This window comes from Xenopus tropicalis, chromosome 9 (genome assembly GCF_000004195.4).
Source record: "Xenopus tropicalis strain Nigerian chromosome 9, UCB_Xtro_10.0, whole genome shotgun sequence".
NCBI classification, from domain to species: Eukaryota; Metazoa; Chordata; class Amphibia; order Anura; family Pipidae; genus Xenopus; species Xenopus tropicalis.
In genome coordinates, this window is record NC_030685.2 from 52,585,791 (window position 1) to 52,599,745 (window position 13,955).

A 13,955-nucleotide genomic window follows, 5' to 3' on the forward strand; every position below is an offset into this window, starting at 1 on the left:
AGTATGCTGGCCAGGCCCCCCTGAAGACAGTGCCCCCATACAGTATGCTGGCCAGGCCCCCCTGAAGACAGTGCCCCCATACAGTATGCTTGCCAGGCCCCCCTGAAGACAGTGCCCCCATACAGTATGCTGGCCAGGCCCCCCTGAAGACAGTGCCCCCATACAGTATGCTGGCCAGGCCCCCCTGAAGACAGTGCCCCCATACAGTATGCTGGCCAGGCCCCCCTGAAGACAGAGACCCCATACAGTATGCTTGCCAGGCCCCCCTGAAGACAGTGCCCCCATACAGTATGCTGGCCAGGCCCCCCTGAAGACAGTGCCCCCATACAGTATGCTGGCCAGGCCCCCCGAAGACAATGCCCCCATAGAGTCAGTATGCTGGCCAGCACTCCCCCGATACACCTGAAACTTTCTGCGCTTGCGTACTTACAAGTAGGCGGAACCACAGGCGGGGCGTGGCGAGAGCAAAGCGCGTCGCTGAGGAAGGAGGGGTGCTATATGCGCGCCCCTGGGTGACAGGTCGGAAGTGTGTTTCTGGCAGGCACCGCCCCGGGGGATACCTAGTGACTACGTCCCGAGAAGTAAGAGAAAAAACATCCCAGGGAACGTGAAGGAAAAAAGTAAGGGGTGAAGAGATGATGGGATAAACTGTCGGTGTCTTTCGAGAGACAGAGCCAGGCCTGATGGGTGATGTGGAAGTTTGAGGGGAGGGGTAGGCAACTCTGTCATTGGGAAAGGAGAGCAGCAGCGAGACGCTACTTGCCAGTGAATGCTAGGGAAATCATTACTGTTAGTGTGCGAGTGATTTACTCAAGTGACCGGGAAAGGGAGCTGGCATGCTGCAATGTGCTCCAGCCGAATGGACACTGGCCATTGATAGCCAACCTGTGGCTGCTCGGTGTGCATGAACTACGTCTCCCAGAATACAGTGCTGCGGCTGCCAGCGCGTTCCTATTTTCAAGGGCAGGCTCTCTCTCTCTCTCCCTCTCTCTTTTTTTTTTTTTGTATCTTTACCAGGCAATAATTGGCCCTTGAAATGTCCCTGTTATTTAAAAGTCCATTACAGCACAGAATGTTTTAATATCTGTAACTCGGAATGTATAGAGTGATAGCCTGTATGAACTCTCATGCTAGAACTTTTGTTATCATTTTATTTGAGTTAGCTTTGATAACAAAACAGTTTCTTTAACCCTAGTGTTGCATGGCTACATTAACACCCCTATCTCCCCATAAGTCTTAGGGCAGTGGCACACGGGGAGATTAGTCGCCCACAATAAATCTTCACTATTACGGGCGACATGCCATCCCATCCCATGGGCAAGAATGTAACGGCAGTGGCACGCGGGGAATTAGTCGCCTCGTGACAAATCTTCGTTACTGCGGGCGACTAATCTCCCCACAATGCCATCCCGCCAGCAAGTGTGTATATCATCGGTGGGATGGCATACGCATTGCTTCGTTTTCCTGCCTCTCAAGGAAACTTCAGGCACTTCGGGAAAACGAAGAGATGCATATGCCATCCCACTGGTGATATACATTCTTGCCCGCGGTAACGAGGATTTGTCACAAGGCGACTAATCTCCCAATGTGCCACTGCTCGAAGTTGCCTCACAAGGTAACTTCAGGCAACTTAGGAAGCAACATGTATGCCATCCCACCAGAGATTTACATTCTTCCCGGTGGGATGGCAGTTGGGGAAATTAGTCGCCCACAATAGGGAAGATTTTCCCGACTAATCTCCCCGCAATGCCATCACATTGGGAAGAATGTAAATTGCCTGTGGGATGGTATACGTGTTGCTACGATTTCCTGAAGTCGCCTTGAGAGGAAACTTGCATAATCTCCCGCCTGTCACCTCCCTTATTGTGAAGACACACTGAGCCACTAGTAGCACCTACTTGTCACGGCTGCTAAACACCAGAAAATACCCTGCCATAGACAATACTTAGAATTGCCTCTGCTAAAACACATGTTGAGACTGTTGTCAGTAAATGATCAGCATTGTCTATTATAGTAGCCACTACAAGTAGCTGCCTGTCTATGGCAGGGTGTTACATGGGCTACTAGTAGCAGCTACTTGATGTGGCTTCTAAAAAAGAGTGCTGATCATTTACTGATAATTGTCTCTGTGTGTTTTAGCAGAGGCAATTCTCAGTATTGTCTATGGCAGGGTATTTTTTGGAGTTTAGTAGCCATGAAACAGTAGCTGCTACTAGTAGCTCAGTGTGTCTTCACCCTTAGGGCTCTGGCACACGGGGAGATTAGTCGCCCGCAACAAAACTCCCTGTTCGCGGGCGACTAATCTCCCCGAGTTGCCATCACCTGCCATCCCACCGGCGAAAATGTAAGTCGCCGGTGGGATGGCACACACGGCGGCGCGATTTCGGCAAATCGCCGAAGTTGCCTCGCGGCCGACTAATCTCCCGTGTGCCAGAGCCCTTAGGGAGGTGACAGACGGGGAGAACAGCCCCCCCCCGCGACAAATCTGCGTGAAACTTTGGGCTACTTCCGGAACACATATGCCATGCCACTGGCAAGTTACATTCTTGCATTGGATGGCCTTGTGGGACGACTAATCTCCCCGTCTGTCACCTCCCTTAGTAGCCATGACAAGTAGCTTCTACTAAATAGCTCTGTAAGTCTTCATTACTGGCCAAAGAGAGGGAGAAGATGCCTTCCCTGGAGCCTAACACTCCACCAACAAGGAACTTATTGATAAAATTAATTTTTTTTTAGCATATCTTATAACACTGCAACATGCACAGTACCACTGACAATTCACCATGTTGGCCAGAAGTTGGCTGGCACTGTTGTAGAGCATTAAATGTGGCATTGGTACTGCTAATTGTTCTGCAAGACTTGAACTTGAAGGTGGCACTGAATATATTTTGCTATCTGTTCTGGAGTCATTAAACATTAAGTTGGTACTGAATTTATATTGCTATGTGTTTTGGGTACAGTAAATGTGAAGTTGACACTGCATTTATGCAGTTCTTTTTTAAAATAAATATTCAGTTGGTGTAGTTAAAATGGCAGTGGTCAAAAGGAGTGTTGCCTAATTAATGTTTCTGGAGGCCTTTTCTGCTTAGCAGCAATTTAAAGGCATACTGTCATGATTTTTATGGTGTTGTATTTCTAAATTACACTGTTTACATAGCACACAATTCACTCTACCATTTAGAATTTTATTCTTGAACCAACCTTGGTGTGTAGGCAGCCATCTCAGTGCATTGTGCCTGAGTCTGAGCTTTCAGAAAGAGCCACTTTAAATCTGCTTTCAGGTAACCTATTGTAGAGCTGGGCGGTATGACCAAAAATTTATATCACGGTATTTTTCAAAATTATATCGGTATCACGGTATTTGACGGTATATAAATAAAAAATAAATAATAAATATTGGTGGCCCCCCACCCCCCCCAACAACCCCAACAACAACCCCAGCCCCCCCCCAACAACCCCAACACCAACCCCAACCCCAGCCCCCCCAACCCCAGCCACAACCCCCCCAGCCAGCCCCCCCAACCCCAGCCACAACCCCCCCAGCCCCCCCAACCACAACCCCCCCAGCCCCCCAACCACAACCCCCAGCCCCCCCAACCACAACCCCCAGCCCCCCCAACCCCCAGCCCCAACCCCCCCAACCGAACTTACCCAACTTGTGGTTCCTCCAGCTCCAGCGATGCGTCCTAGCGCTAACCTATTGTGTCTCCTACTCCCATGTAACTGGAGGAGTCCCAAGCCAGACTTGGCTTTCTTACTATTGAGTGCGATTCCAATATCTACTGGGAGCTGCTATCTTGCTACCTTCCCATTCTTCTGCTGATTGGCTGCTGGAAGGGGGTTATATCATTCCAACTTGTAGCTCAGCAATTAAGTGTGAGGCTATGTGGCTAGCCCCCATGTTAAATTTAAAATTAAATATAAAAAAAAATTCTGTTTTTGAAAAATTTATTTCAATGCAGGATTCTGCTGGAGACACTCTATTAAAGGACAAGGAAAGTCTAAAACCCAACTGGGTTTAAGCAACCCCCTGGCTGTACTTGATCGTTAAATTTATTTTAAAAAGATTTCCCCGATTACTCCTGATTTGCCCTCTGCTAGTATTGCATAATAAAGCTCTGTCGCGGCCACTATTTTTCGTCACATGACAACATTAAGATGGCCAAATGATTTGCACGTGTACCAAAATTCAACTGCCCCCTGAGCCAAGCCCCCTTGTGCTGTAACAAATGTAAACATTGCAGAACAGGAGTATTATGTACAGCACCAGACAGAAGCAGCTCTGGTACAGGTATAGGAGCTGTTATCCAGAATGCTCGGGACCAAGGGTATTCCAGATAAGGGGTCTTTCCGTAATTTGGATCTCCATACCTTAAGTCTACAAAAAAATCAATAAACCATTAATTAAACCCAATAGGATTGTTTTGGGCCCAATAAGGATTATCTATATCTTAGTTGGGATCAATTACATGGTACTGTTTTATTACTACAGAGAAAAAGCTAATCAGTTTTCAAATTCTGAATTATTTGATTAATATGGAGTCTATGGGAGACAGGCTTTCCGTAATTCGGAGCTTTCTGGATAATAGGTTTCCGGATAAGGGATCCCATACCTGTATATGGCAGCACACAAAATGCAAGAGGCAGCGCGAAAAACACACACACACACCAATTGGCTCACAGGAGCAATAACTAATAAGCACTAGCCAGTTGGTGTGTGTATCTTCCTTCTTGGTTCACGTGTCACCATAGCAACCGTATTTGCCGGTTCCAATCGGTGTGCACTTAACGAAGGGAGTGCTTGGCAGTGTTATTGTTTGGGAACGCTCCTCAGGGTGAACAAGGCGAGCTCACAAAGACTATCTGATGCACATGTGCTGCCTAGTAATGCTCACATATGCGCATGCTCCTTGGTCTTGGTCTTTGTGATGGTGAAATGGATGATGGGTATTTTTATGACTTAAGTCTGTGTTTTCTTCTGCAATATGGCTTTTTAACATAAAAAGTGCTTAAATTAGTGGGAACTTACTAGCACTGATGACTATATTGGAGGTATGCCTTTCAAGGAGATTAACTCTTTACTTGCCTTTCCTTGTCCTTTAACTGATGTATTTTGGGAAAAACATGTTTTCCCATGACAGTATTCCTTTAACCTTTAGGCTAATACTGCTGCTGGTATGTAGAAAAGGATAATTGTGGGTTGGGGAGTTTGTGCTTTAGAGCTCTGCTTTATGTTTAAAGGGGCAACAGAAAGAGGAAATGATTAATATGGCATAAGCTGATTTAGAGGGCTGGTTTCAGGGCTTGCAGGTTGAATTGGACCTGCCACCCAGGCATTAAAAGCTGTATAAAAAAAGCTCTTTTCAAATGAAACCCAAACTCCTTTTTTTTAATAACACATCCATACCCATTATAAAAGCATTTAAAAATCCCAGCTGTCCGTCATATATTGTCTACCCGGCCTCTATGCCTTGGGCAGACAGTTACTTTCCCTTTTAAATTCAGAACTTCTTAGATGTTGCTGCCCTCCTCACATTCTCCCTCCCTCCTTACCATTTAATTTTGTAACCATAGCATGTACATGGGCATCAGGTCCCCCATACTGACACAGAAACAAGATTTTGGCAGGGCGCAAAGCTTGTGTCCACAAAATGGCGCCTGTCTGCTTGCTGCAAATGTGGATTCCAGGGCTGAAGAAAATAAGATTAACATTAAAATTATTTATTTAGTCTAAGTGAAGTTTATTTTTCTTGACAAACAAAATAGAATATTTTGGAATTATTCCTTAGGGTAACAGGTCCCCTTTAATACTGTTAGGGACTGATAGGCTAATGAAGACAGAGAACTGATAAAAATGTCAGCAGTCATACTTGTTAAAAGAATGCATGTAATATATTTTTGGGCTGTTTTAGACTTTCTCATGTGCATCATACCTGTTAAAGGGCAGCAACTAAGAAGGGATTTCATGGCCATAACGTATTTTGCATAGTTATGCATTGCATGAGATGTTATGAGCTTCAGCACCTCTCCAATCCACCTGGGGCTGTGTATGTGCATCTGTGTTTAGTTTGGAGTAGCCGCTACATTGGAAGGTATATTCTTGCTTAAGTTAACACACCACAGCATACATGTTATGCGTACCTGAAAAATGTATTCTGTAACCCTTGTTTGTTATTATTGCAAGACTCCTATAAAATAATGTAAAGCCCTGCGTAACTTGCTGGCACTATATAAATAAATGATGGTGATATCATTATCTCAAAGTTACATAGTTGGAAAAAGAAAAAAAAAAAGACAGTAGTTCATCTCCAACAAATGATCCCGAGCACATACATACACCTCAACAGTGTTATTTTAGTTAGAAGCCAGTATAAAAGTACCAGGCCCAGACTGGCATTCTGTAATTTTGGCAAATGCCAGAGGGGCTGCTGTAAGATGCCATAGACAATCACTATTTAGTGGGCTAGCAGGGACATTTTGGGCCTCTGGATATTTGAAATGTCAGAGCCTATTTTGAATCCCTGTACTGGCCAAAATAGTACTCAAATGGTGGAGTTGTTTCCTTTTTTTTTACGTGTTAAAGGAAAATGCCCACTCTAATGTTATGGCAGAGTTAAATGCAGTGGCCTACCTGCTTTGACCCTTCTCTCTCCCCACAAAATTTATGCTATGTACACCCATGCTGCAGATTAGTTAAAGCAAGCATTTAGACATTTCTCGTGGCTCTTAGGCCAATGGAGGACACTGTAACATTAGAGTGTATACGGTAGGTCATGTATATTCATTAGAGCAGTTGTATGAAACAAATCTTTGTAGAGATTTGGAGAGTCCAGCAGGGTGACAGACAGCTGCAATCAGGAACACATAATGTTAAAGGGGTTGTAGAATATTGTAGAGAGTAATATGCCTCAGAATATTGTAGAGAGTAATATTCTGAGGCAATTTACAATTGATCTTCATTTTTTATTATTTGTGGTTTTTTAGTTATTTAATTTTCAGTTCAGGAGCCCTCCGCTTTGGAGTTTCAGCAGCTATTTAGTTGCTAGGGTCCAAGTTACCTTAGCAACAAGGGAGTGGTTTGAATGACAGACTGATATATAAATAGGAGAGGGCCTGAACATAAAAATAAGTTACAAAAAGTGACAATAACAATAAAACTGTAGCCTCACAGAGCAATAGTTTTTTGGCTGCTGGGGTCAGTGACCCACTTTTGAAAACTGCAAAGGGTTGCAAGAAGAAGGCAAATAATTCAAAACCTATAACAGATAAATAATGAAGACCAATTGAAAAGTTGCATAGAAGTGGACATTTTATAACATACTAAAAGTTATAAAGGTGAACTACCCCTTTAATTGAATATTTTACAATATAGGTGCCCATAAGTGAATATTCCCTCCACAATCCCATTTAAGTTGTGTACAGATTTGTTACTCGTATACTGCTCTCTAGAAGTCTTCGGGGCATATTTCTGTTGCATACGGACAATACTCTTGAACGTGATTTAACTTTTGCAAACAGTGTGTACGTCAAACGACTGTCCAAATCAAGGCTGCTTGCAAAAGCACAAATGAAATTGATGCCTAAAATCCTCCTCAAGGGCGGGACAGAATAAATGAAGACACAAGTTCAATGTTAACAGTAAACACTAGGGCAGGAGAGGAGGGGACCCAACACAAGTAACATCTCTAGATAAGCATGTAAAAGTGCAATTCAGTCCCCCACAAAAGTTTTAAAAACTGAGCTGAATAATAATTTACAACACAGTACACACCAGGCTTTCATGAAGTTAGCACTCAATTTATATGGTTATATGTTCAGGGAAATTAAACAAAACATTGGCACAGCATTTATATTGCTTTGTATTCCGTGGGCATCAAAAAACAAGGCAATTTTTCAGTAGTTTGACTATGTTCTGTTTGCCCAAAGTCATTATCCAAAGGGAAGCATATTGCAATCCCTTTGAGCTGTGAGTCTGATTACAAAAGTCTAGATAGGAGTTAAATGTACAAATACATCACCTATACATCACCTTCCTGATCTGAGAGATATTTGATGACATGGGATGTTAGCATACATTTATTAAGCCACCTGTTTAAATCATTCCACAAATAAAACATATTCTTTTGTTTCCACGTTGGCTGCAGTTCAGAAATGCATGACATTCCAGTCACCATAAGCTTCTTGATAAGTTTTGTGTTAATAATGAACTGGCATTTGTTTCTGTCAAAATGATTTATTCACTGTTGAGAAGCCCAGGCTGAAATATGTGTCTAGATGACTCCAAATAGTTAATAATTAGTTGTCTTTGCATCCTGAAAGTGCCAACGGCTTATTCGGTGAGCAATGTCAACATTTTGCTGAAAAAGCCACATAGCTCACAAGCATAATGTGTGTGCCCTTCTTTTCAGACGTGTATGAGAAACTAGCAGTACCAAGGATGACTGTGGAACAAGCAGCTGCCAGACACTCCCTGCTCCCCCATAACATGCATACATCTCATGCAAAGGAATTTGCCCTGCTGCATAGCTCACTTTCTCCTTGCATGTAGCAAATTCTTCTTATTCACCAAGATTAGCAGCAATTAACACATTCTCTGGACAGATTAAAGTTATTAAAAGAGATCTGCAACTTTTTTTCTGATGGTAGTTCTTTAAAGGGGATCTAATGTCAGGAACAAAGTACACTTATTTTGCAACAATAAAGCAACATAAGTTTTTTTTTATCTGTTCGATTTTAAAACAAAAGCAAAAGCTTGTTCCCCACAGCAGGGTTAGGGCTGTGACAGACGGGGAGATTAGTTGCCGTGCAACAAATCTCCCTTGCCGCTGGCGACTAATCTCCCCGAAATGCCATCCCACTGGCAAGAAAGTAAATCACTGGTGGGATGGCATACGTGGCACAGCGATTAGCCAAAGTCGCGGAAGTTTCCTTGAGAAGATAACTAGTCTCCCCGTCTGTCACAGCCCTAAAACATAAGCTGCTACTACAAACTACTTAAACTGCCAATCAAAGAAATTAACAGACTGCGTTTGGTTCCAAAATGACCAAATCAGTTTTAACATGTGACATTGGTTTAGGATCAGTCAGACAGTGAATGATGATCACAAAGGCCTGGTGCATCATTGTCAGTCAGATAGCCCTTCAGTAATCAGAGCCCTCAGTAATCTTGCTGTTTGGCTGCGACTGGATTAATGCATATGAAGGCCAGTCTGACCATCTGTGTGACATTTAACCTCTTTGTGAGTGCAATTTGGGTTTATTTTTTTATTTCAGACATACATACATGTAGATGTGTATATAATAAAATCTATCATTATGTGTTTTGTCTTGTTATACATATGTAAGTTAGTTTCTACTGAGCTGCTTTGTCCAATTGGACAAGCTACAACTTTGGTGTGGCCTGCCAAATCTAACCACGCACATACATTTGTGGTGGAAATCAGTTTAAGTGGGCCATTTACTAATGGTCTGAATTTTTTTGGCTTTTTGATTCCGATATTGTGCCAAAATTGCGAAAATTCTGAATCCGAAAAGTCGCCATCTAAAACTTGTTGAGATCATGTAGAAGTCAATAGATGTCCCTTCCCTGGACAATATGAAAAAGCTTTTCTGCATTTTTTTTTCTGCACATGCTTTTTCAGTTCAGATTTTCTGATAAATGTCAGACATTTGTGGAAATTAGTTTATTTACATTTTTAAAAAGACAAAATGAAAAGTTAGAGTTTTGGTAAATCTGCCTCTAAGTATATGTAGGTAGTATACAACATGGTATTTGATAATGTGAGTTTTTCTTCTGTAACCTTTGTGGCAATTCCATTTCCGTGTATGTTGAAAGAATAGATAACTTTTACTAGTGTACACAAATAATGAAAAAAATGAGTGGTAATGCATTGTAGAATCAGTTATAGCTGGCAAGATAGACACAAATAAAGGATTATGAAAAGGGATAAAACTTACATAATTTAATGTTTTATATTTTTTGTTTAAATGAATCATTTAATCCATTTATTTCTCTCTTGCAGGTGAACCGTCTTTCTTTGGTGTCTTGTTTCATTCGGTTTCCTGCTGCACTGGTCTCTTTGTTGTCCTGTAAATTATATTACCTTAGCACGTGTTATGAAGGCAATGATTTAAATTTTATGAAGAGAAGGAAAACCCAATCCGTTTTAAAGGACTCTGGATCTGAATCTTCGCCATTTTTGTTTAATGGCTATTGATTATAACAGCAGTTAGAAGAGCTGCAATGCTATGCCAACCCTGATGATCTGGTTTTCTACTGGAATTAACTGCAGACGACTAGTTTTGTGATTGTTTCTGATATACGACTACATTTGTGGAACATTTAAATGTGAATGTGCAAAGCTGCAAATGTTGGCTGGCAGGTTCTGAAGCAGCCTCCTGCAAATCAGCTAAAGAGAGCAAGGGATGGCATCCAGAGAGAGACTCTATGAGTTATGGATGCTTTATTGCAATAAGGTATTTTTTTCCTTTTTTTGTGATAAATTTAATGAAACAGTTTAATTGTTTATTTGCCAACTACCTTTTTGTCAAACTGAATTTTCTCTCACTTTCTTCCAGTTCTTCCAATTTTGTTTTTTTATGGATTATATTATTATCCCATGCTAACCTTCGTTTTTCTGGGTTACTTTAAGCTTTGTTCTTCTTGTGCACTATGCCAGCCTTATAGTGACAAAATGTTTTTTTTTCTTTGAAAATGCTATGGAAATTGCATAAGGTTTGTGTTTGGCTTAAAGTATCTGAACAATTAAAGCCAGTTACTAGAGCAACACTGGAAGGATTAGACTCTAATCATAAATCTGAGTGCAGAAACAATATTCATTTGACTGTTGGCACATATCATTGGAACTATCTTAGTACACACTAATAATGACTGCTTTCAGTTGCTATCTATTTTTTATTTGTACAGCTTTTCTAAACTTTATATTTTAAAAATGCATTTGTTCGATTTTCCCTCATCTTGTTTCCTAGAAGCAGCTCAGTAACCAGAAACCCTAATATTCTATTAAGTTATAGCACGATACATCAGTTGATACATTTCTCCACCAAAGATTCAACCCCTACTTAGCATGCTCTCTGACCTTTACTAAAGTCTGTCATAGAGAATCTGTTCATACAAATTCTTGCATGGCCTATCAGATTTTTACAGTTTAGAAGATTGGTGTCTTATCCTACAGAGTGCATAAGAAAAGAAAGAAAATTAAAGTGTATTTTAAAACCTACTTTTTTTAGAAATCAGTTTAAAAAAAATCTCATTATTGCAGGTATATTGCTTGAAAATATGTTTTGTTAATGTGAATTGGTATTTGTCCTAGAAAAAAAAATCAGATTAAACGCTGTATAAAAGCAGTGTTTAATCTGATTCCGGGGTTCCCGAATGAAGAATGGATTTTACACAATGATCGATTTTACTTTTTATAGAAAATGGGTATAAAACATATTTGAAACGTTTATGTCCATAAATAAATGGGATCTAAGCTCAAAACACCGTTTATTTAAGTATGCTCAGAGTACTTTTACTGTTCACATTAATTTACTATTCACATCATCATAGTATCTATATGGCATCAGCAAGTTATGTAGTACTTAACATTGATCTAAAACAAACAGTGGTCTTACAAGAATTTAACAAACAAGGGATACAGAAAACAAATTGGGTCAGAGGACCCTGCTCACAAGATCTACAGGGATTTTTTTTTAGGAGTTTCTGAGATATTAGCAATTTTAGACAGCTTCCAGAATCAGAGTATCATCAACCCTAATCAACTACAGAAGAAGTACAAAAAAGTGTATAGACAGTGACTGACACAAGCTTTTAAGGGGGGTTGTTAAACTGAGAGTCTGCTATTAGCGGTCTAAAACAGTCTATTTATACAGTTGCTCTAGGGCAACAGTGCTCCCAGGATGGCACTCCAAATGTTACACTTGCTTGTGTCTGGGTCCAGCTGACCCAATGTTTTTTTAATAAAATGGGTGTGACATATTACCACCAAATTTCTAAAATCAGCTTCTCTTATTGCCCTCCTATGGTATATTCCCAATCTTCCTATAATTATTATAGTGCTGCAGCTGACATGCAGTGTTTTTTTTCAAAATTAAAAGATTACTTCTGTTTACAAAAGGTATATAGTTTAAAAAAAAAAAAAAAAAATATTCTGATGAAAAAGTTATATTTTCCTGCTTGAGAGTGTATAAGTAAAACATTTGGAATTAACATTCATAGCTACAAAAAAACCCCAAGAAGTACAGGTATGGGACCTGTTATCCAGAATGCTCGGGACCTGGGGTTTTCTGGATAAGGGATCTTTCCGTAATTTGGATCTTCATATATTAAGGGGCACATTTACTAATCCACGAATCCGAATGGGAAAAATTCGGATTGTAAACAAACATTTTGCGACTTTTTCGTATTTTTTGCAATTTTTTTCGTCGCCGTTACGACTTTTTCGTAGCCGTTACGACTTGTGCGAATTGTTGCGACTTTTTCGTAGCTGTTACGATTTGCTCGTATATTGTAGCGACTTTTTTCGTATTTTGCGCTCATAAACGGCGGGCAAAACTTTCAGACTTTGCATGATTTTGGAAGCCTCCCATAGGACTCAATGGCACTCTGCAGCTCCAACCTGGCCCAAGAAAAGTCACGATACTGAAGCTTGAATGAATCCGAAACTTTTGTACTCAGCGCGAAGGCTATGAAAAAGTCGCGACAATTCGCGCAAGTCGTAACGCTACGAAAAAGTCGCGACAATTTACGAAAAAGTCGTAACGGCTACGAAAAAACGCATTCGGACTCTTTTCGGACGTTCGTGGATTAGTAAATGTGCCCCTAAGTCTGCTAAAAATAATTGAAATATTAAATAAACTAATAGGATTGCTTTGCCTCCAATAAGGATTAATTATATCTTACTTAGGATCAAGTACAAGGTTCTGTTTTATTATTACAGTGAAAAAGGAAATCATTTTTAAAAATCTGAATTATTTGCTTATAATTGAGTGTATGGCAGATGGCCTTTCTGTAATTCGGAACTTTCTGGATAACGGGTTTCTGGATAAGGGATCTCATACCTGTATATGGTTAAATATCAACAAAAGCTGGAATTGCCATGACTTGAGATACTTTTATAAAACAGAACAATTACAAACAGGATACAAATGTGGAGGGAAAGTGCTGTACAATACATGCATGATATAAAATCTGTTGATACAAGAAATGTAAGTACCACTTGTTACATAGCAATAATTAAAATATTGATAATTATTGTAGCTTGAGTTATAAGGGATTGAAGTACTTGTGCTGGTAGCAGTATCTGCTGGGTCTGAGAGTTATTTTGGGTTATTAATCACCCCTGGGTTTTATTTATTCTTTGCAGTAATGTAAATTGTTCCATTTGGGAACCAAGAAGTGTCATGGAGCTGAATGTGCCAGAACAGCACAGTAATGGGAAAACCCTGACTAGTTACATACTTTTATGTTTTTAATGTCCTTGCATAGTAATTTTTTCTACATACATTTATATTGCCCATTAAATTTAAAGTGGATCGAATAGAGCTTGTATTGAAAATGAATCCTACTTACACTTTTCAGACCTGTGAATGGGGTCACTGCATACAGACCTGAGTTCCCAGGTTGGGAAATGGGGAAAACATGTCAGAAACAGTCACTACTGTTAGCCCTTTTACCTCCATAGAGATAGTATTAGTATTAGGTTAAAATCTGTTAATGGCAAATCAGTTGTTTTTCTAAACTAGCTCTTCAAAGAGAGTTATTATGGATACGGCACAACTAAAACATGTTATTGCTATTGTTTTACTCATCAAGGTGCTTTCAAAATTAGTTTTAAAAAATCTGTTCGATATAATTTACAACAGTAGACAATAAGAATATCAAACATGGGCAGAGTGACAAACCCATAGTACTAAAGGTTTTGGAGATATTC

The 13,955-nt window shown here is 40.4% G+C and overlaps 1 protein-coding gene across 3 annotated transcripts in view; it reads left to right on the forward strand.

The window, feature by feature from the left end:
• The first annotated feature begins 470 nt into the window (after window positions 1–470).
• The window catches only part of nbeal1 (neurobeachin like 1), a 117,073-nt gene continuing 103,588 nt past the window's right edge, over window positions 471–13,955 (forward strand). For 2 of the 3 annotated variants that reach the window (XM_002937719.5, XM_012971009.3), the window contains exons 1-2: window positions 471–620; window positions 10,023–10,476. In XM_002937719.5, coding sequence (XP_002937765.2) covers window positions 10,426–10,476 — 51 coding nt within the window. In that variant the 5' untranslated portion in view covers window positions 471–620; window positions 10,023–10,425. The remainder of the gene's footprint in view (window positions 621–10,022; window positions 10,477–13,955) is intronic. The other variant, XM_012971008.3, reaches the window with a different exon arrangement.